We start from the raw sequence: 24,204 nt of genomic DNA on the forward strand, positions 1-24,204 counted from the left end.
GGGAACAAGTATTTGATACACTGCCGATTTTGCAGGTTTTCCTGCTTACAAAGCATGTAGAGGTCTGTAATTTTTATCATAGGTACACTTCAACTGTGAGAGACGGAATCTAAAACAAAAATCCAGAAAATCACATTGTATGATTTAAGTAATTAATTTGCATTTTATTGCATGACATAAGTATTTGATACATCAGAAAAGCAGAACTTAATATTTGGTACAGAAACCTTTGTTTGCAATTACAGAGATCATACGTTTCCTGTGGGTCTTGACCAGGTTTGCACACACTGCAGCAGGGATTTTGGCCCACTCCTCCATACTCCTCCATGTGGTCCTCTGTAGCTCAGCTGGTAGAGCACGGCGCTTGTAACGCTAAGGTAGTGGGTTCGATCCCCGGGACCACCCATACACAAAAAAAAAAATGTATGCACGCATGACTAAGTCGCTTTGGATAAAAGCGTCTGCTAAATGGCATATTCATAAAAAAAAATTAATTTAATATTATTAATAATTAAAATACAGACCTTCTCCAGATCCTTCAGGTTTCGGGGCTGTCGCTGGGCAATACGGACTTTCAGCTCCCTCCAAAGATTTTCTATTGGGTTCAGGTCTGGAGACTGGCTAGGCCACTCAAGCACCTTGAGATGCTTCTTACGGAGCCACTCCTTAGTTGCCCTGGCTGTGTGTTTCGGGTCGTTGTCATGCTGGAAGACCCAGCCACGACCCATCTTCAATGCTCTTACTAAGGGAAGGAGGTTGTTGGCGAAGATCTCGCGATACATGGCCCCATCCATCCTCCCCTCAATACGGTGCAGTCATCCTGTCCCCTTTGCAGAAAAGCATCCCCAAAGAATGATGTTTCCACCTCCATGCTTCACGGTTGGGATGGTGTTCTTGGGGTTGTACTCATCCTTCTTCCTCCAAACACGGTGAGTGGAGTTTAGACCAACAAGCTCTATTTTTGTCTCATCAGACCACATGACCTTCTCCCATTCCTCCTCTGGATCATCCAGATGGTCATTGGCAAATTTCAGACGGGCCTGGACATGCGCTGGCTTGAGCAGGGGAACCTTGCGTGCGCTGCAGGATTTTAATCCATGACGGCGTAGTGTGTTACTAATGGTTTTCTTTGAGACTGTGGTCCCAGCTCTCTTCAGGTCATTGACCAGGTCCTGCCATGTAGTTCTGGGCTGATCCCTCACCTTCCTCATGATCATTGATGCCCCACGAGGTGAGATCTTGCATGGAGCCCAGGACCGAGGGTGATTGACCGTCATCTTGAACTTCTTCCATTTTCTAATAATTGCGCCAACAGTTGTTGCCTTCTCACCAAGCTGCTTGCCTATAGCCCATCCCAGCCTTGTGCAGGTCTACAATTTTATCCCTCATGTCCTTACACAGCTCTCTGGTCTTGGCCATTGTGGAGAGGTTGGAGTCTGTTTGATTGAGTGTGTGGACAGGTGTCTTTTATACAGGTAACGAGTTCAAACAGGTGCAGTTAATACAGGTAATGAGTGGAGAACAGGAGGGCTTCTTAAGGAAAAACTAACTGGTCCGTGAGAGCCGGAATTCTTACTGGTTGGTAGGTGATCAAATACTTGTCATGCAATAAAATGCAAATTAATTACTTAAAATCATACAATGTGATTTTCTGGATTTTTGTTTTAGATTCCGTCTCTCACAGTTGAAGTGTACCTATGATAAAAATTACAGACCTCTACATGCTTTGTAAGTAGGAAAACCTGCAAAATCGGCAGTGTATCAAATACTTGTTCTCCCCACTGTATGCATGCATGCATGCATGCATGCATGCATGCACACACACACACACCTATATATACACACATTCATTTTACATAAGTATTCAGACCATTTTCTACGAGATTCTGCAGCATTGAAGGTTTCCAAGAACACAGTGGCATCCATCATTCTTAAAATGGAAGAAGTTTGGAACCTCCAAGACTCTTTCTAGAGCTGGCCTCCTGGCCAAACTGAGCATACGGGGGAGAAGGGCCTTGGTCTGGGAGGTGACCAAGAACCCAATGTTCACACTGACAGAGCTCCAGAGTTCCTCTGTGGAGATGGGAGAACCTTCCAGAAGGATAACCATCTCTGCAGTACTCCACCAATCAGGCCTTTATGGTAGAGTGGCCAGACGCAAGCCACTCCTCCACGACAGCCCGCATGGAGTTTGCCAAAAGGCACCTAAAGGACTCTGACCATGAGAAACAAGATTCTCTGGTTTGATGAAACCAAGATTGAACGCTCTGGCCGGAATGCCAAGCGTCACGTCTGGAGGAAACCTGGTACCATCCCTACAGTGAAGCATAATGGTGGCAGCATCATGCAGTGGGGATGTTTTTCAGCGGCAGGGACTGGGAGACTAGTCAGGATTGAGGGACAGATGAACGGCGCAAAGTACAGAGAGATCTTTGATGAAAACCGGCTCCAGAGCACTCAGGACCTCAGACAGGGGCAAAGGTTTACCTTCCAACAGGACAACGACCCTAAGCACACAGCCAAAACAACGCAGGAGTGGCTTCGGGACAAGTCTCTGAATATCCTTGAGTGGCCCAGCCAGAGCCTGGACTTGAACACGTTCGAACATCTCTGGAGAGACCTGAAAATAGCTGTGCAGCGACGCTCCCCATTCAACCTGACAGAGCTTGAGGATCTGCAGAGAAGAATGGGAGAAACTCCCCAAATACAGGTGTGCCAAGCTGGTAGCCTCATACCCAAGAAGACTTGAGGCTGTAATCACTGCAAAAGGTCCTTCAACAAAATACTGAGTAAAGGGTCTGAATACTTAAGTAAATGTGATATTTTGCAAATGTATTTAAAAAAAAAAAAAAAAAAAAAAAAAAAAATAATCTTTTGCTTTGTCATTATGGGGTATTGTGTTTAATCAATTTTAGAATAAGGCTGTAACGTAACAATATGTGGAAAAAGCCAAGGTCTGAATACTTCCCGAATACACTGTATATCCATACTCTGGGCCCAGCCTAACGCATTCCTCTGAGAACACACTGGATATCTATCTTTCATCGCACAAACTCACAAGTAGAATAGTGTTTGAATTCATAGTTTTGTACATTTGTCAATCTGATGCTAGTTATGTTAGTAGGCCTATTCATAAAACACTACATGAAATGAGTTTGATAATCATGCTTTGATTGAAACTCCTCTGGATCCAGGTAGTTTCCAATGAACAGAAAATCTGGAGAGAGTACACTCCCTCATAGGGACTGTTACACCACATGACAATGCTTAGCATTCTGTATCTAATTTAATACGTGAAGCAGTGCTAAATTCTTCCAACCAACTTCTGACTGATATGCATACAGAGTTTTTCCTCAAAGCAGAGCAGATAGCTAGCCCGGCCATAATAAAATGACACTGATGGGCTTGGTTCTTCTCTATAAACCACAGCAGCAAACATGCAGCGAGCCAGGCTTTAATAATCGACAGAAGCCTCAGTATATCAGTCATTATGGAACGCCATGAAGTTAAACAGTCAAGCCTTCTTGCCTAAGTTTGTGTAATATTAAGGCCACCCTTGTTTTCGTTTCCCTGTGCCCTAATGAGCAGGACACTAGACCCTGCATGTCTAAGCTGTGGTCTAGTTCCTGCTGATGGTTTTAGGGTGTTTAAGTCTAATGAGGATCAACTAGAGGAAATGAGGGAGAGGGGTTAGGAGGATGGGAGCAGCAGATGGACTCAAGGAGGCGAGGAGCGGCTGGGGTAAGGAGGCGAGGAGCGGCTGGGGTAAGGAGGCGAGGAGCGGCTGGGGTAAGGAGGCGAGGAGCGGCTGGGGTAAGGAGGCGAGGAGCGGCTGGGGTAAGGAGGCGAGGAGCGGCTGGGGTAAGGAGGCGAGGAGCGGCTGGGGTAAGGAGGCGAGGAGCGGCTGGGGTAAGGAGGCGAGGAGCAGCTGGGGTAAGGAGGCGAGGAAACACTGAACAACACTTTGGTTCCTACCCTGTCACAATACATCCTCCCTGGTATTTTCATTCATTGTCATGTCAAACACTGTATTCAAAGTGCCCACTATTAACCACTACTATAGAATCAGAATATCATTATTTTTCCATGATTCTAACCATTCCCCCAGGTGTTTCGCAAGTCAAATCGCAACATTTGGTTAAAAATAAAGCCTAGATATTTTTGCCCACATCGTGCAGCCCATGTGGCAGCGTGGAAGTTCTCAAATGAGTGCAAAATTATTTTGGGTTGAAGTTTAATTGAACAGTATAAAACAATCAGAATGGAGAGAGACTCATTGAAATCACTTCAAATGTATGTGGTGCCACCCTAGGGTCACGACCTACTCAAAGCAAATTTAGAACTTAAAATACTTTCAAATACCGTCATAGATTAGAAAAATACCTTGATATGATATTATGGCCATGTCACCCAGACCTAAATCAGAGTCATTGTAATCATTTAGACAGTAGGATCAAACCATGCATGGATTAATTAACTAACAGCTTCTTATGATTCATATAAATCACAACTATAGGCCTACATCAGGATTATGTGCCTAGTGAACACCATTAGAACACTGTTAGACAGATACTCTTTTTTGTTTCACTCTTGATCCTTTCAGATTTGCATGAAATCATTGTGTGTGTGTGCATGTGTTATTTTATTTCAATGTAAATACCCTTGGCCTTTTGGGTCATGGGCGTAAAAGGACCACTTGGCTGAGCAGAGCTGCATGTGTGGAGATCTTGCTAAGCCAAATAAATGTTTAATCTTTAATTTAATCTTGTTGTTTTACTGCACGGTCAACCTTTGAAAGAACAGGTTGGTGTGGTAAAATAAAGTATTTTCTGGAGGAGCGGCTAATTCCCCTTGAATCTAACCAGCCAATAACTCTACCACGTTGTCCACAAACTGTATTAAAAAAAACATACTGCCTTTCCTGTCCTGTTGAGCTGATCCAACTCCCCATTTAGTCATAGCACACTGTTGTCTTTTGTGACTTGTAGATCTGATAATGACAATCGAGGGAAATGGCTGAAGAATAAAAATCAACACCATCCCAAATCCTGACCTAGGTACTCCTGAGCCCGTATTCATAAAGGCATCTCAGAGTAGGAGTGCTGATCTAGGATCAGGTTCCCCCTGTTCATATAATCTTATTAATTGTGATCCAAAGGCAACACTGATCCTAGATCAGCATTCCTACTAAATACAGGCCCAGTCCAGCATTAAATATTATGTGCCATTCTTCATACAGTATCAACAGCAATAGTCCATTTAGAGCCCTCAAACTCAACTCTGGACCTCGAAGCCAGCGCCACTGCATTTCACTGTTCCCCTTTAAAATCAGGGACTGATTTAGACCTGGGACACCAGGTGGGTGCAATTAATGATCAGGCAGAACAGAAAACCAGCAGGCTCCAGACCTCGTAGGGTAGAGTTGAATACCCCTGGTCTAGAGTACGTTTCTATTACATACAGTGCCTTCAGAAAGTATTCATACCCCTTGACTTGGTCCACATTTTGTTGTGTTACAGCAGCGTTGCCCAAATTCTGTCCTCGGGACGCACGTTTAGATTTTGGCCCCAACACTACACAGCTGATTCAAATGATCAATGCATGATGATTAGTTGATAATTTGAATCCGCTGTGTAATGCTAGGGCAAAATCCAAAACACGCACCCCCTTGGGGTCGAGGGCCGAGTTTGGGAAACCCTGTGATAGTCTGAATTCAAAATGAGATTTTTTCCCCCCTCACCCATCTACACGCAATACCCCATAATGACAAACTGTAAACATGTTTAGATATTTTTGCAAATGTATTGAAAATGAAATAAAGAAATCTAATTTACATAAGTAGTCACACCCCTTTGCTATGACACCACAAATTGAGCGCAGGTGCATCCAATTTCCTTTGATCATCCTTGAGACGTCCCTACAACTTGATTGAGTCCACCTTTGGCCAATTAAATTGTTTGGACATGATTTAGAAAGAAACACTTGTCTACATAAGTCCCCACAGTTGACAGTGCATGTCAGAGCAGAAACTATACCATGAAGTCCAAGGAATTGTCCGTAGATCTCCGAGATAGAATTGTGATGAGGCATATATCTGGGGAAGGGTATAAAACAATTTCTAGAGTGTTCTAGAGCTGGCCGTCCGACCAAACTGAGCAACCAGGCAAGAAGGACCTTGTTCAAGGAGGTGACCAAGAACCCAATGACCAATCTGACAGAACTATAGAGTTCCTTGGCAGAGATGGGAGAACCTGCCAGAAGGACAACAGTCTCTACAGCACTTCACCATTATCGGACAGTGGCCAGACAGACGCCACTCCTGAGCAAAAATACAGGCAAATCCTTGATAAGAACCTGCTTCAGAGTGCAAACGACCTTAGACTGGACAATGACCCAAGCATACAGCAAAAGCAGTGCTAGAATAGCTTCAGAACAAGAATGTGAAAGTCCTTGAGTGCCACAGCCAAAGCCCAGATTTGAATCACATTGAACATCTGTGGAAAGACTTGAAGATTGCTGTTCACCACCACTCCCCATCTAACTTAAGAGCTTGGGAATATTCCCAAATCCAGATGTGCAAAACTAATACTGACATACCCAAGATGACTCAAAGCTGTAATTGCCGCAAAAGGTGCTTCTACAAAGTATTGATTCAGGGGTGTGAATACTTATGTAAATGATGTGTATTTCACTTAATACATTTGCAAACATTTCTTTAAAAACATGTTTTCACTTTGTCATTATGGGGTATTGTGTATATGGGTGAGATAAAAAATAGAATTCATGCTGTAACAATGTGAAATAATTCAAGGGGTATGAATACGTTTAAGCCACTGTAGCTCAAAGTTAAAGATAATTACCTCAAGCTCAAACCTCCTTGCCTGCACACTCCATGAAAGTTCATGGCCTGCAGTGATACATATGTATGCTCTGTTTCAAATACCAGCTAGGATAAGGCTAATGTTAATGTTCTATTCAAAATGTGTTTCCCCACGAAACATTAACATCTACCTTAGGGGAAGGGAATTGATGTTCACTTCATAAATACAAGCCTGTTGATCATTTACATCTTTCTTTGACTGCATTAGGGTCTTTCTATGAACTAGGTTACCAGTGAGGATTTCCTACACTGGACAATTTGTTGTTACAGCTGTTCATACTGTAAGTCATTGATAATAAATGGTGAAGCCAACTTGTGTATTATCAATATCTTAAAAAAAACATTCAGGGTGGGTGTCAAGTGTCATACAGAATCTCAAACACTGAGCTGTAGTAGTGACTGACATTTCCTCAGTTTTCAGCCGTGGTGAAACGGAGTGACAGACAGGTTTGACGTGTAGCAGTGGTCTGGACTCGGTGGTCTCATGTTACACAGAGCAGGTGGTTAGTCAACAAAACAAAGACGGAATGACCGGTACAGATGGTCTGACAGGGACAGGAGGATTAAGATTAATGTATGATGCGTTTGGTTTGGCCTATGACAGACAGCCACTTCTGGACCATTCAGAGAAGCCCCCCAAATAGAGGGACTAATCCATTAGGACACAACCGCTAGTTCGGTTTCAGCCTAAATGACACCCTATTCCCTACATAGTGCACTACTTTTGATCAGAGCCTCTGGTCAAAAGTAGTGCACTATATGTAGGGAATAGGGTGCCATTTGGGACACATACTAGGAGAACAGTGGTCTGTTTCTCTGTTCAGCTGTACCCCATCTATTCCTCTTATCTAAATCGTTTTGCATCAGGTTAGATGTGTCTACATCCACTGACTTTTCCTGAGAAGATTGAAGAGAGCTGAAAACATGCTGAGTACTACAACCTTGAATGCAGACTGCAATGTACTGTAGGAAATGATCAGACATGGCATTGGCAGATATTGAGTAAGGGGGACATCGTGTACGTACAGTATAATGGCAGAAAAACATTTAATCTGAAGATCAATGTATGCTGCAACAGGTTGTGTGTGTTACAGTTGGGCAATATGGACAAAAGGTTATCGCAATAAATGTAACTATTTTGCTTATGAAAATATGCTGCCGTTTATGGTTGTTAAATGGACAGCTACTTTACATTAGCAGCAGGGCGCTATAATTTTTTTCCCCCTTCAGTACCAAGTAAAACAGCTGATATGGTAGCCAATCAAAAAGAAATACATTTAATCTAACATATCCAGAAAATACTCGATTGATATTTTGATGTGCAACCTGTCAAAATAGGATCCAGAATGATCAGATTTTCTTTTGGATCTTTAGAGAATTTTGCAGACATCTTTGTGCATATTGGCTGGCTATATTATTCACCACCTGAGGAAGTAGGAACTCAAAACACTTAGCTAGAAGGCTAACTCTAAATATGATATTGTTGTTAGATTGATTAAACAATTAGCCTACATGGCTATCAGTAACTGTAGGCTAATGTCCTACAAAAAAATTAATTTAAAAAATACCTTTCCAGTGCTAGGTCTAGGCTGCTTGATGTAGACGCATTTACTCTAAATGGCGCTCTCCGCTCGGCAAATCAAAAACTATAATACACTACAGCCTACTCTGGTTGTAAAGTGGTGCCATGAACTCAATATTAAGAGGTCAGAAATACATGATATACTTACAGAAAGCTGTGACTATGTGTGCACAGTGGGGAGAGGGAGGGGAGTGAGAAGCTTACAGCCAAACAGGGACAGGCAGATACTTTCATAGCAGGAATCAACATAATGCATAGGATATTACTTTTGACCAAATAATGGTTTTAGAACAATCTACAGCCAGGAACATTGGATAGCAAAATCACAGACGTAAGCAAAATGCTTCAGTAAGAGGAAGGCAATGTCGGTCATTTTTGGTTTATCGTCCCAGCTCTAGTGTGTGTGTGCGCCTCATCTGGCAACTGCTACTTAAGCTGTAGTGTTTACTGAGAGGAATGAAGTGTTGACTGTCCAACTCCTCTTCACTGTTCAATGAGCCCTGAAATGGCATGTAATCGTGCATTGTCTCAACCTGCTGGAATGTATCTCTCCCACCATGGGGCTCTTAAATTGAGACTTATCACTCTCCCCATCTGAAAGCTTGGTTTCTGCGCCATGATGGGCAAAACAGATGCCCAGGCCCAAGCCACTGCATGGCTCCAGATCCAAGAGAAATAAGGGCCCTGGTATAGGCTCTGAAGGCTGATATCAGCATTCAAGAGGAGATGGATATACAGTGCATTCGGAAAGTATTTAGACCCAAAGATTTTCCACATTTTGTTACGTTACAGCCTTATTCTAAAATGTGATAAAATAAAAGTCCTCATCATTTTACACACAATACCCCATAATGAGAAAGCGAAAACAGGTTTAGAAATGTTTGCAAATGTATTACACATTTTAAAAATACCTTATTTACATAAGTATTCAGACCCTTTGCTATGAGACTTGAAATTGAGCTTGAGATGTTTCTATAACTTGATTGGAGTACATCTGTGGTGAATTCAATTGATTGGACATGATTTGGGAAGGCACACACCTGTCTGTATAAGGTCCCATAGTTGACAGTGCATGTCAGAGCAAAAACCAAGCCATGCGGTCGAAGGAATTGTCAGTAGAGCTCAGACAGGATCGTGTCGAGGCACAGATCTGGGGAAGGGTACCAAAAATGTTTTGTAGCATTGAAGGTCCAAGAACAGTGGCCTCCATTCTTAAATGGAAGAAGTTTGGAACCACCAAGACTCTTCCTAGAGCTGGCCGCCCGGCCAAAATGAGCAATCGGGGGAGAAGGGCCTTGGTCAGGGAGGTGACCAAAAACCTGACGGTCACTCTGACAGAGCTCGATAGTTCCACTGTAGAGATCGGAGAACCTTCCAGAAGGACAACCATCTCTGCAGCACTCAACCAATCAGGCCTTTATGGTAGAGTGGCCTGACGGAAGCAGTAAAAAAGGTACATGACAGCCCGCTTGGAGTTTGCCAAAAGGCACCTAAAGGACTCTCAGACCACGAGAAACAAGATTCTCTGGTCTGTTGAAACCAAGATTGAAGTCTTTGGCCTGAATGCTAAGCGTCACATGTGGAGGAAACCTGGCAGCATCCCTACGGTGAAGCGTGGTGGCAGCATGCTGTGGGGATGTTTTTCAGTGGCAGGGAGACTAGTCAGGATCGAGGGAAAGCTGAACGGAGCAAAGTACAGAGAGATCCTTGATGAAAACCTGCTCTAGAGCACTCAGGACCTCAGACTGGGGCAAAGGTTCACCTTCCAACAGAACAACGACCCTAGCACACAGCCAAAACAACGCAGGAGTGGCTTCGGGACAAGTCTCTGAATGTCCTTGCGTGGCCAAGCCAGAGCCCAGACTTGAACCAGATCAAACATCTCTGGAGAGACCTGAAAATAGCTGTGCAGCGATGCTCCCCATCCAACCTGACAGAGCTTGAGAGGATCTGCAGAGAAGAATGGGAGAAACTCCCCAAATACAGGTGTGCCAAGTTTGTAGCATCATACCCAAGAAGACTCAAGGCTGTAATCGCTGCCAAAGGTGCTTCAACAAAGTACTGAGTAAAGGGTCTGAATACTTAAGTAAATGTAATTTCAGTTTTTTATTATTAATACATTTGCACAAATTTCTAAAAACCAGTTTTTGCTTTGTCATTATCGGGTATTGTGTGTAGATTGATTTAATCAATTTTAGAATAAGACTAACGTAACAAAATGTGGAAAAAGTCAAGGGGTCTGAATAATTACAGAATGCACAGTATTTGTTCACTGGAGCACTTATTTTAAACAAGACTGATGACGCTGGTGCAAGAGAAACTGCAGGCGAGAGAAAGACTGAACAGAGCAGCTGTAGGGTCTGGAGAAAGAGTGGAAAACATCCTTTAAAGGAAGGAGCTTGCCAAAAGCAAACAGCTGGACACATCTGCCCTGTGACAGTCCTGCTGTCTGCTGAGTCACCGCTTGTGGAGAGAAAGAAGAGAAAGAGGGGGTTCTGGAAGAGGAGCAGACCCTTTGGAGTGTAAGTTCTAGTGTAAATAAAATACCCTTTATTTTGTCTGTCTGTGAGGAGCCCGTCAATGCTGGGACAGTTAAGGGGCCTCTTTCTCTCCCCCCCACACACACCTCCCCCCTCTCCCTTAGAGAGCCGTAAAGTGTCTGCTGCAGCCCAGGGAGACGGCAGGCAGGCAAGCCAATTGACGAATGCTGTCCTTTGTTTTGCTGTGTCAGAGCAGCAGGGCCACTGCTTTGTTTTACTGTGGCAGAGCTGAGCAGCAGGGCCTCTGGGCTGGCTCTGGCACCGCTGTGGAGAAACAGACAGATGGCCACCCGCTGGAGTGTGGCACAACACGGGGTCTGAGAGGAGAGGCCCCCCACTACCCAACCGTCTGTATGCCAAAACAAGGTCTAGTGTGTGGGTCAGCAGCACAGCACGTCCTCCATCTCATTACTGGTTCATTTGGTTGAACTGTAGTTGTTCAACCATACTGGTCCTTGGAAATCAAAGGGAACAGTAAACTGAACTCAAGAGGCAAAACCAAAACCTCTCCACCAACCTACTGTGGATTGTTTCTGTTGGGCTCTCAAATATTTCTGATGGTGTGCGCCAAACAATGCTGTTCACTTGTGCGTTTGACATTTTGCCTGAAACATCAAGTCTTCATAAAACAGGGGGCCTTTGTTGCTTGTGGCCAACTTTGACAAAAAGATACAACCTACACAACAACATGCCAGCAGTGGGGTGGAGGTAGACTGCTCTTAACAAAGACCGGGTGGAGGAAGGACCTAGGCCAGGGACTCACATGTGTGGGCTGAGCTCGTAGAAGTTCCTGTTGCGATACTCCTCCACCTTCTCTGGTGTGAAGATCGGCAGAGACCTGTAGGGGTTCATGGAGATCACCACACTGCCGATGTATGTCTGCAGAGAGAGACAAGAAATCAGGGTATGATATGCAGTAAGTAGTAGTGCTATAAGACATTAGTGACAGAGATCACCACACTGCCGATTTATGTCTGTAGAGAGAGAGAGGGAAAGACGAGAGGGACATTGGAAGCAGTAGTGACCATAGAGATCACCACACTACCAATGTAAGAGAAAGAATAAGAGTTGATTGCCATCAGGGTGTTTAGCTAGATGCTTCAAGTGGTGTAGGAGATTGAGTAATGTTCAGAGAGTTTGAATCTCAGGTAGGCAAACTGCTGTGGTGTCTGAAAGTGAGAACATGCTCAGATCTGCTCTCAGGGCAGCACTGAGGTGAGAGGAGTTTAATTTCTGCCTCCCTCAGCTCTTCCCAGCTGGGAATTCCATCCTGCTGCATTTAATTAGGCATGCTGAAACCGGAGTAGAGAACGCACAGAGACAGGAGAGGTAAAAGCTAAGGATAAATGTGTGGAATGCCGGGACGTGGTGGTAGGAGAACAACGCTTTGAACAGTGGATGGGCAACGGAGGTCAAGTTGCCACAGGGGTGTCTGGTAGATAGAGGAATGTAGGGGCAATTACTGTATATATATATATGAATGGACAAAGCAATCGCTCACATGACACTATTCATTCCTATGTGAAGACTCAACAGCGCATTGTTAGCGTCTGTTAAGATGGCATCTCATGGAGACATAACATGTGCAGTTTGAGCTACTCCAGGAAGTGACGTTGCAGGCTAGGTCAGTGCTGCCCCCTCTCATTGAGTAACTCAAGTTGAAGGCCGACCGGGGTACTGCAGGCTGCCATAAGCAACTTAATAACTTTGTGATTTTAAAATTTATATATAAATAATAAGAAATAAAATAGCTTCAATAACATACATCAAATCACATTTTCTTGGTCACATGTGCAGAATACAACAGGTGTAGACTTTACCGGGAAATGCTTACTTACGAGCCCATTCTCAACAATGCTGAGTTAAAAGGAAGATATTTTTTAATTTAGGAAAAATATATATACAGTGAGGGAAAAAAGTATTTGATCCCCTGCTGATTTTGTACGTTTGCCCACTGACAAAGACATGATCAGTCTATAATTTTAATGGTAGGATTATTTGAACAGTGAGAGACAGAATAACAACAAAAAAATCCAGAAAAACGCATGTCAAAAATGTTATAAATTGATTTGCATTTTAAATGAGGGAAATAAGTATTTGAACCCCTCTCAATCAGAAAGATTTCTGGCTCCCAGGTGTCTTTTATACAGGTAACGAGCTGAGATTAGGAGCACACTCTTAAAGGGAGTGCTCCTAATCTCAGTTTGTTACCTGTATAAAAAGACACCTGTCCACAGAAGCAATCAATCAATCAGATTCCAATCTCTCCACCATGGCCAAGACCAGAGAGCTCTCCAAGGATGTCAGGGACAAGATTGTAGACCTACACAAGGCTGGAATGGGCTACAAGACCATCGCCAAGCAGCTTGGTGAGAAGGTGACAACAGTTGGTGCGATTATTCGCAAATGGAAGAAACACGAAAGAACTGTCAATCTCCCTCGGCCTGGGGCTCCATGCAAGATCTCACCTCGTGGAGTTGCAATGAACATGAGAATGGTGAGGAATCAGCCCAGAACTACACGGGAGGATCTTGTCAATGATCTCAAGGCAGCTGGGACCATAATCACCAAGAAAATAATTGGTAACACACTATGCTGTGAAGGACTGAAATCCTGCAGCGCCCGCAAGGTCCCCCTGCTCAAGAAAGCACATATACAGGCCCGTCTGAAGTTTGCCAATGAACATCTGAATGATTCAGAGGAGAACTGGGTGAAAGTGGTGGTCAGATGAGACCAAAATCGAGCTCTTTGGCATCAACTCAACTCGCTGTGTTTGGAGGAGGAGGAATGCTGCCTATGACCAAGAACACCATCCCCACCGTCAAACATGGAGGTGGAAACATTATGCTTTGGGGGTGTTTTTCTGCTAAGGGGACAGCACAACTTCACCGCATCAAAGGGAAGATGGACGGGGCCATGTACCGTCAAATCTTGGGTGAGAACCTCCTTCCCTCAGCCAGGGCATTGAAAATGGGTCGTGGATGGGTATTCCAGCATGACAATGACCCAAAACACATGGCCAAGGCAACAAAGGAGTGGCTCAAGAAGAAGGACATTAAGGTCCTGGAGTGGCCTAGCCAGTCTCCAGACCTTTATCCCATAGAAAATATGTGGAGGGAGCTGAAGGTTTGAGTTGCCAAACGTCAGGCTCGAAACCTTAATGACTTGGAGAAGATCTGCAAAGAAGAGTGGAACAAAATCCCTCCTGAGATGTGTGCAAACCTGGTAGCCAACTACAAGAAACGTCTGACCTCTGTGATTGCCAACAAGGGTTTTGCCACCAAGTACTAAGTCATGTTTTGCAGAGGGGTCAAATACTTATTTCGCTCATTAAAATGCAAATCAATTTATAACGTTTTTGACATGCGTTTTTTGTTGTTATTCTGTCTCACTGTTCAAATAAACCTACCATTGAAATTATAGACTGATCATGTGTCTTTGTCAGTGAGCAAACGTACAAAATCAGCAGGGGATCAAATATTTATTTACAGTGAGGGGAAAAAAGTAACAATAACGAGGCTAGAGGGAAGCAATTATTGGTACCGTGATTATCTTTGTGAAAATAACAATCTAAGACAGCAATTTTTCCATTCACTATAAAATGGGGATCCTGTTTTCTGCAAACAATAATATAATATGCCATTTAGCAGACGCTTTTATCCAAAGCGACTTAGTCATGTGTGCATACATTCTTATGTATGGGTGGTCCCGGGGATCGAACCCACTACCCTTGCGTTACAAGTGCCATGCTCTACCAATTGAGCTTGGCAATTGGCCTGCAGTACCGCGTCGGCCTTGAACTTCCGTGGCTTCAAGGAGAGGGGGCAGTCGTTCTGAGACTTCTTCACCAATAGTGATGGCTGAGAACTGTGATTTAGTCCGAGGGAAAATGGGTTAGCTTGGCAACATTAGCACAGCCGGTGCAATCTCTTATGCTGAGTTTACATGGTACGATGTAGACGGCAAATGACAAACCGGATGTCAACGTTTTCAATAAGAGTACGACGGTAAATGCCATCGAGGCTGGCGGTGAATGCGGTCAGTCGCCACGGTAGACGGGACTTGCCGCCAGAGTAAAAATATTTCAACTTTTGCCTTAGTCGTTTTCTACGGGATGTTGATTTTCACAGTTTGTTTAGTGAAATCACCATAGCAACACATGCCGTCGTGCTGGTTTGCCTTTGTCGTTAGTTTGTTTTGTTGTCCCTCTATGTCGACTGGTATGACCGTTTTTGCTTCCCTTGTCTAAATGCAGCATTATTGCATTCTCTATGTACAGTAAAAAAAAATAAAAAAAATTAAAAAAAATCTGAAAAACATGAATTTGTGCACTTTGCAATTATTGCTCAGAGAATGTTAAGAAAATGATGCATAACTACTTCACATTTGACAGCTTTCCCGAGCTCCGTTTCTTACTGCAGTGTGTGGGTAACGACAGCTAGTACTTTCTGAAAGAGCACCACGTAAAAATCAGTAAAACTGAAAACATTACATTGACCCCACTGCAATTTCAGTCGGCTCTAAACAACTCCTGATCCTCTTCACTTTCTCCTCTCTGTTATAATGGAAGTTACATAACCCACTCAGCACAGGAGAGCCAGACCTTTTCCATGGCAAGACCACATCCCACTGCCTATTGTCAAAAAGTACATGGGAGGCATAATCAACTCTGGAGAAGCAGAGCCGAGGATGGACAAAGACAAATGGAGTGTGCAGAATAAAAACTGTAGGGTCGCTGCTAGATGGTCATCAGATATGTGTACAGAGCAATTAAGGCAATGTTAAGGAGGCTGTCGAAGGCATTTGTTGTCTCAACAGTTAGATCTCTGGCCATTGATTTGAACTGAAAGCCAGAGTCAAAGTATGACCAACAATACTAGTAATCAGATGATAATGAATATGACTGTTAGTCCCATACAAGAGTGTGTAGTGGTGATCTCCTGACTCATATATATATATATATATATATATATATATATATATATATATATACACACACACACACACACACACACACACACACACTGCTCAAAAAAATAAAAGGGAACACTTAAACAACACAATGTAACTCCAAGTCAATCACACTTCTGTGAAATCAAACTGTCCACTTAGGAAGCAACACTGATTGACAATAAATTTCACATGTTGTTGTGCAAATGGAATAGACAACAGGTGGAAATTATAGGCAATTAGCAAGACACCCCCAATAAAGAAGTGGTTCTGCAGGTGGTGACCACAGACCACTTCTCAGTTCCTATGCTTCCTGGCTGATGTTTTGGTCACTTTTGAATGCTGGCGGTGCCTTCACTCTAGTGGTAGCATGAGACGGAGTCTACAACCCACACAAGTGGCTCAGGTAGTGCAGCTCATCCAGGATGGCACGTCAATGCGAGCTGTGGCAAGAAGGTTTGCTGTGTCTGTCAGCGTAGTGTCCAGAGCATGGAGGCGCTACCAGGAGACAGGCCAGTACATCAGGAGACGTGGAGGAGGCCGTAGGAGGGCAACAACCCAGCAGCAGGACCACTACCTCCGCCTTTGTGCAAGGAGGAGCAAGAGGAGCACTGCCAGAGCCCTGCAAAATGACCTCCAGCAGGCCACAAATGTGCATGTGTCTGCTCAAACGGTCAGAAACAGACTCCATGAGGGTGGTATGAGGGCCCGACGTACACAGGTGGAGGTTGTGCTTACAGCCCAACACCGTGCAGGACGTTTGGCATTTGCCAGAGAACACCAAGATTGGCAAATTCGCCACTGGCGCCCTGTGCTCTTCACAGATGAAAGCAGGTTCACACTGAGCACATGTGACAGACGTGACAGAGTCTGGAGACGCCGTGGAGAACGTTCTGCTGCCTGCAACATCCTCCAGCATGACCGGTTTGGCGGTGGGTCAGTCATAGTGTGGGGTGGCATTTCTTTGGGGGGCCGCACAGCCCTCCATGTGCTCGCCAGAGGTAGCCTGACTGCCATTAGGTACCGAGATGAGATCCTCAGACCCCTTGTGAGACCATATGCTGGTGCGGTTGGCCCTGGGTTCCTCCTAATGCAAGACCTCATGTGGCTGGAGTGTGTCAGCAGTTCCTGCAAGAGGAAGGCATTGATGCTATGGACTGGCCTGCCCATTCCCCAGACCCGAATCCAATTGAGCACATCTGGGACATCATGTCTCGCTCCATCCACCAACGCCAGGTTGCACCACAGACTGTCCAGGAGTTGGCGGATGCTTTAGTCCAGGTCTGGGAGGAGATCCCTCAGGAGACCATCTGCCACCTCATCAGGAGCATGCCCAGGCGTTGTAGGGAGGTCATACAGGCACGTGGAGGCCACACACACTACTGAGCCTCATTTTGACTTGTTTTAAGGACATTACATCAAAGTTGGATCAGCCTGTAGTGTGGTTTTCCACTGTAATTTTGAGGGTGACTCCAAATCCAGACCTCCATGGGTTGATAAATTTGATTTCCATTGATAATTGTGTGATTTTGTTGTCAGCACATTCAACTGTGTAAAGAAAAATGTATTTAATAAGATTATTTCATTCATTCAGATCTAGGATGTGTTGTTTAAGTGTTCCCTTTATTTTTTTGAGCTATATATATATATAATATACACACATACATACACATACATACAGTGGGGAGAACAAGTATTTGATACACTGCCGATTTTGCAGGTTTTCCTACTTAAAGCATGTAGAGGTCTGTAATTTTTATCATAGGTAGACTTCAACTGTGAGAGACGGAATCTAAAACAAAAATCCAGAAAAACACATAGTATGATTTTTAAGTAATTAATTTGTATTTTATTGCATGACATAAGTATTTGATCACCTACCAACCAGTAAGAATTCCGGCTCTCACAGACCTGTTAGTTTTTCTTGAAGAAGCCCTCCTGTTCTCCACTCGTTACCTGTATAAAAGACACCTGTCCACAAACAGACTCCAACCTCTCCACAATGGCCAACACCAGAGAGCTGTGTAAGGACATCAGGGATAAAATTGTAGACCTGCACAAGGCTGGGATGGGCTACAGGACAATAGGCAAGCAGCTTGGTGAGAAGGCAACAACTGTTGGCACAATTATTAGAAAATGGAAGAAGTTCAAGATGACGGTCAATCACCCTCGGTCTGCGTCTCCATGCAAAATCTCACCTTGTGGGGCATCAATGATCATGAGGAAGGTGAGGGATCAGCCCAGAACTACACAGGAGGACCTGGTCAATGACCTGAAGAGAGCTGGGACCACAGTCTCAAAGAAAACCATTAGTAACACACTACGCCGTCATGGATTAAAATCCTGCAGCGCACGCAAGGTCCCCCTGCTCAAGCCAGCGCATGTCCAGGCCCGTCTGAAGTTTGCCAATGACCATCTGGATGAACCAGAGGAGGAATGGGAGAAGGTCATGTGGTCTGATGAGACAAAAATATAGCTTTTTGGTTTAAACTCCACTCGCCTTGTTTGGAGGAAGAAGGATGAGTACAACCCCAAGAACACCATCCCAACCGTGAAGCATGGATGTGGAAACATCATTCTTTGGGGATGCTTTTCTGCAAAGGGGACAGGACGACTGCACCGTATTGAGGGGAGGATGGATGGGGCCATGTATCGCAAGATCTTGGCCAACAACCTCTTTCCCTCAGTAAGAGCATTGAAGATGGGTCGTGGCTGGGTCTTCCAGCATGACAACGACCCGAAACACACAGCCAGGGAAACTAAGGAGTGGCTCCGTAAGAGGCATCTCAAGGTCCTGGAGTGGCCTAGCCAGTCTCCAGACCTGAACCCAATAGAACATCTTTGGAGGGAGCTGAAAGTCCGTATTGCCCAGCGACAGCCCCGAAACCTGAAGGATCTGGAGAAGGTTTGTATGGAGGAGTGGGCCAAAATCCCTGCTGCAAACCTAATCAAGACCTACAGGAAACGTATGATCTCTGTAATTGCAAACAAAGGTTTCTGTACCAAATATTAAGTTCTGCTTTTCTGATGTATCAAATACTTATGTCATGCAATAAAATGCAAATTAATTACTTAAAAATCATACAATGTGATTTTCTGAATTTTTGGATTCCGTCTCTCACAGTTGAAGTGTAGCTATGATAAAAATTACAGACCTCTACATGCTTTGTAAGTAGGAAAACCTGCAAAATCGGCAGTGTATCAAATACTTGTTCTCCCCACTGTGTGTGTGTGTGTGTGTGTGTGTGTGTGTGTGTGTGTGTGTGTGTATATATATATATATATATATATATATATATATAAAAAGGGCAATTTCAAAGCTAGCTCTTTAAAGTTGAGGATGAAAGTTAGGCAGTGATGAATTAATTAAAAAAATCCTTGCAGAACTTGGTAATTACAAGAAAATACTTCCTTGTTCCAAGCTAAGCATCATAATCCAGACATCACAGTCTAACAGTCCCATTAGATCTAAGCTAAAATGGCAAGACCTTTTCAAGGGGATGTGTATAGCCAACACAGAGAAAATGTCATGCCTAAATGTACATTTAAATGTGTCTGTTTGGCTTGGGAGGGGTCAGGGGCAGAAAAAGGGTTGGAATTCTTAGAAATTTGATATTTCCTGCAGTAATGGGATACTTCCTTCTAAATCCCAGGAACACAAAACCATGGAGGGGTTGTTGTGGGCAGGGTGTCATGTGACACTTGGGGTTGGCATGACAACTGGTAAGGGATGAAAAGACCAAGCAAGAACGAAAATTGACAGCATAATAACAAGTAGGGACACTGACCTGACGGGCCTGCTAGGGATTAGAAGCTAAGTGTAGGCTGCAGCCGGCCAGCCAGTCAGGCAGGTTAAACCACTCCTGGCCAGGCCACCAGTGGAGGTGAAAGGCCCCACCAAAATGTTATTATTATAGACTAAGACCAACCATATGCTTTAGGCCCACCTCTATGTTACTGACTAACCACTCTGTAGGTTTCCACTCCGTACTCAGCTGTTGCATTGCTGAAAATAACTTAAGAGAATTAAGCTTTTTGTGCATATGGAACATTTCTGGGATCTTTTATTTCAGCTCATGAAACATGGGACCAACACTTTACATTACATTTACGTCATTTAGCGACTTACAAATTGGTGCATTCACCTTATAGCCAGTGGGATAACCACTTTAATGTTTTTTTTTTTTCTTTTCTTTTCTTTTTTTTGGGGGGGGGGGGTTGGGGTAAGGGGGGGGTAGAAGGATTACTTTATCCTATCACAGGTATTCCTTAAAGAGATGGGGTTTCAAATGTCTCCGGAAGGTGGTGAGTGACTCCGCTGTCCTGGCGTCGTGAGGGAGCATGTTCCACCATTGGGGTGCCAGAGCAGCGAACAGTTTTGACTGGGCTGAGCGGGAACTATGCTTCCGCAGAGGTAGGGGAGCCAGCAGGCCAGAGGTGGATGAACGCAATGCCCTCGTTTGGGTGTAGGGACTGATCAGAGCCTGAAGGTACGGAGGTGCCGTTCCCCTCACAGCTCCGTAGGCAAGCACCATGGTCTTGTAGCAGATGCGAGCTTCAACTGGAAGCCAGTGGAGTGTGCGGAGGAGCGGGGTGACGTGAGAGAACTTGGGAAGGTTGAACACCAGACGGGCTGCGGCATTCTGGATGAGTTGTAGGGGTTTAATGGCACAGGCAGGGAGCCCAGCCAACAGCGAGTTGCAGTAATCCAGCCGGGAGATGACAAGTGCCTGGATTAGGACCTGTGCCGCTTCCTGTGTAAGGCAGGGTCGTACTCTCCGAATGTTGTAGAGCATGAACCTACAGGATCGGGTCACCGCCTTGATGTTAGCGGAGAACGACAGGGTGTTGTCCAGGGTCACGCCAAGGCTCTTCGCACTCTGGGAGGAGGACACAGCGGAGTTGTCAACCGTGATGGCGAGATCATGGAACAGGCAGTCCTTCCCCGGGAGGAAGAGCAGCTCCGTCTTGCATGTTGCGTTTATATTTTTGTTCAGTGTATGAACTGTAACTCAGTCAAATCTTTCCATGTTGCGTTTAGATTTTTGTTCAGCGTAGTTTGACATCTCATTTGTTGAGAGTCAATATATCAAATTGTGGCAGAACTAGTCTGCATCTCGTCACACTAATCCAAATGAGTAGCTACAATACATTTTCCATGAAACTATTTGTTAAAATGCATCCTTTAGTAGTAAGCCTATATCTTGGACCTACTTTCTACAATGGTCACCACACTGAGCACAGTAAGTTCTGAGTTTACAGTTTGTGACAGAGAAATTTGAGTCCAGCTAAGATGTCACAAACAACTCTCATATCCCCACAGGAAGCTGTATGAACTCAACTAGAATATCATGAAGCCGAGGGAGCCAGCCAATCACAGCTCAGTATGGTGACATCATTCTCTGGGCTCTGGCTTGGCTCTGTCCTAGTCAATAATGAAGAGAGAACCAGAGCAATAATCATAGAGGCTGACATCTGGAGATGATGACCCACAGAGGGGCAGTGTTTCCTGGCAGCAGCCAGGGAGCAGAGCTCTGAGCCAGAGCCCTCATCCAGCCTCTATTCCAGACACGGTTTCAAATATACTATTTGAAATCATCATCATGTCTATGCTTGATTGAGCTTACTGGACCAATAGAATAGTCTCAAAATTGCAAACCCTGACCATCTGGCACTCCAGGCAGGCTGAGCAAAAGCTGAAAGTATTTTAAACATTTCAAATAGTATTTGAACCCAGGTCTGCTCCATTCATTCACTCCCCCTCCAGTGAAGCAGCCGCAGAGCCAGTTCTCCAGAGTCTCCTCATCCCTGGAGCTCTGGATGTTCTGCCTCATTTGAGACATCTACATTCTTCAGTGATGTGATTTATTGATTGCTCGACTCAGGGCTCTGTGGTGAGGTTGCTGTATCTGTGCCACTGTTTGAGGCCAGGACTAAGATTAATAGGTTTAAGCACATGGCTAGCAGTGAGTTTAGAAACAATTAATGATGTATCTGCAGATTTCTTAAGTGCACAGTTTGTTTTTGTCTAAGCTAAATGTAAACATGCTGAAGGAAGCTGAAGGAACAAAGATAAAGCTGAACCACAGCATTGAGACTAAAGCAGCTGGGACAAAACCCAGTTACAGTCACAGAGACGCATACAAAGCTCTCCCTCGCCCTCCATTTGGCAAATCTGACCACAACTCTATCCTCCTGATTCCTGCTTATAAGCAAAAACTAAAGCAGGAAGCACCAGTGACTCGGTTAATAAAAAAGTGGTCAGATGACACAGATGCTAAGCTACAGGACTGTTTTGCTACATTTTTACATTTTTTTACATTTTTAGTCATTTAGCAGACGCTCTTATCCAGAGCGACTTACAGGAGCAATTAGGGTTAAGTGCCTTGCTTAAGGGCACATCGACAGATTTTTCACCTAGTCGGCTCGGGGATTAGAACCAGCGACCTTTCGGTTACTGGCACAACGCTCTTACCCACTAAGCTACCTGCCGCCAGTCTGCTAGCACAGACTGGAACATGTTCCGGGATTCTTCAGATAGCATTGAGGAGTACACCACATCAGTCACTGGCTTCATCAATAAGTGCATCGATGATGTCGTCCCCACAGTGACTGTACGTACATACCCCAACCAGAAGCCATGGATTACAGGAAACATCCGCACTGAGCTAAAGGGTAGAGCTGCCGCTTTCAAGGAGCGGGACTCTAACCCGGATGCTTATAAGAAATCCCGCTATGCCCTCCGACGAACCATCAAACAGGCAAAGAGTCAATACAGGACTAAGATTGAATCGTACTACACTGGCTCTGACGCTCTTCGGATGTGGCAGGGCTTGAAAACTATTACAGACTACAAAGGGAAGCACAGCCGCGAGCTGCCCAGTGACACAAGCCTACCAGACGAGCTAAACCACTTCTATGCTCGCTTCGAGGCAAGCAACACTGAAGCATGCATGAGAGCACCAGCTGTTCCGGATGACTATGTGATCACGCTCTCCGTAGCCGATGTGAGTAAGACTTTTAAGCAGGTCAACATTCACAAGGCCGCAGGGCCAGACGGATTACCAGGACGTGTACTCCGAGCATGTGCTGACCAACTGGCAAGTGTCTTCACTGACATTTTCAACATGTCCCTGACTGAGTCTATAATACCAACATGTTTCAAGCAGACCACCATAGTCCCCGTGCCCAAGGACTCTAAGATAACCTGCCTAAATGACTACCGACCCGTAGCACTGACGTCTGTAGCCATGAAGTGCTTTGAAAGGCTGGTCATGAATCACATCAACAGCATTATCCCAGAAACCCTAGACCCACTCCAATTTGCATACCGCCCCAACAGATGATGCAATCTCTATTGCACTCCACACTGCCCTTTCCCACCTGGACAAGAGGAACACCTACGTGAGAATGCTATTCATTGACTACAGCTCAGCATTCAACACCATAGTGCCCTCAAAGCTCATCACTAAGCTAAGGATCCTGGGACTAAACACCTCCCTCTGCAACTGGATCCTGGACTTCCTGACGGGCCGCCCCCAAGTGGTAAGGGTAGGTAACAACACATCTGCCACACTGATCCTCAACACGGGGGCCCCTCAGGGGTGCGTGCTCAGTCCCCTCCTGTACTCCCTGTTCACCCATGACTGCATGGCCAGGCACGACTCCAACACCATCATTAAGTTTGCTGACGACACAACAGTGGTAGGCCTGATCACCGACAACGATGAGACAGCCTATAGGGAGGAGGTCAGAGACCTGGCCGTGTGGTGCCAGGACAACTACCTCTCCCTCAACGTGACCAAGACAAAGGAGATGATTGTGGACTACAGGAAAAAAAAAAAAGAGGACTGAGCACGTCCCCATTCTCATCGACGGGGCTGTAGTGGAACAGGTTGAGAGCTTCAAGTTCCTTGGTGTCCACATCACCAACGAACTATCATGGTCTAAAACACACCAAGACAGTCGTGAAGAGGGCACGACAAAGCCTATTCCCCCTCAGGAGACTGAAAAGATTTGGCATGGGTCCTCAGATCCTCAAAAAATTCTACAGCTGCACCATCGAGAGCATCCTGACTGGTTGCATCGCCGCCTGGTATGGCAACTGCTTGGCCTCCGACCGCAAGGCACTACAGAGGGTAGTGCGTACGGCCCAGTACATCACTGGGGCCAAGCTTCCTGCCATCCAGGACCTCTATACCAGGCGGTGTCAGAGGAAAGCCCTCAAAATTGTCAAAGACTCCAGCCACCCT

At 44.9% G+C, this 24,204-nt stretch overlaps 1 protein-coding gene across 7 annotated transcripts in view; it reads right to left on the reverse strand.

The window, feature by feature from the left end:
* Positions 1-24,204, reverse strand: part of LOC311129826 (unconventional myosin-Ib-like) — a 122,038-nt gene that overhangs the window by 80,898 nt on the left and 16,936 nt on the right. For all 7 annotated transcript variants that reach the window (XM_084162284.1, XM_084162289.1, XM_084162287.1 and 4 more), the window contains one exon: positions 11,766-11,881. In XM_084162284.1, the coding sequence (XP_084018410.1) occupies positions 11,766-11,881 (116 nt within the window). The remainder of the gene's footprint in view (positions 1-11,765; positions 11,882-24,204) is intronic.

This window comes from Coregonus lavaretus, assembly GCF_964263955.1.
Source record: "Coregonus lavaretus genome assembly, chromosome: 5".
Taxonomy (NCBI): Eukaryota; Metazoa; Chordata; class Actinopteri; order Salmoniformes; family Salmonidae; genus Coregonus; species Coregonus lavaretus.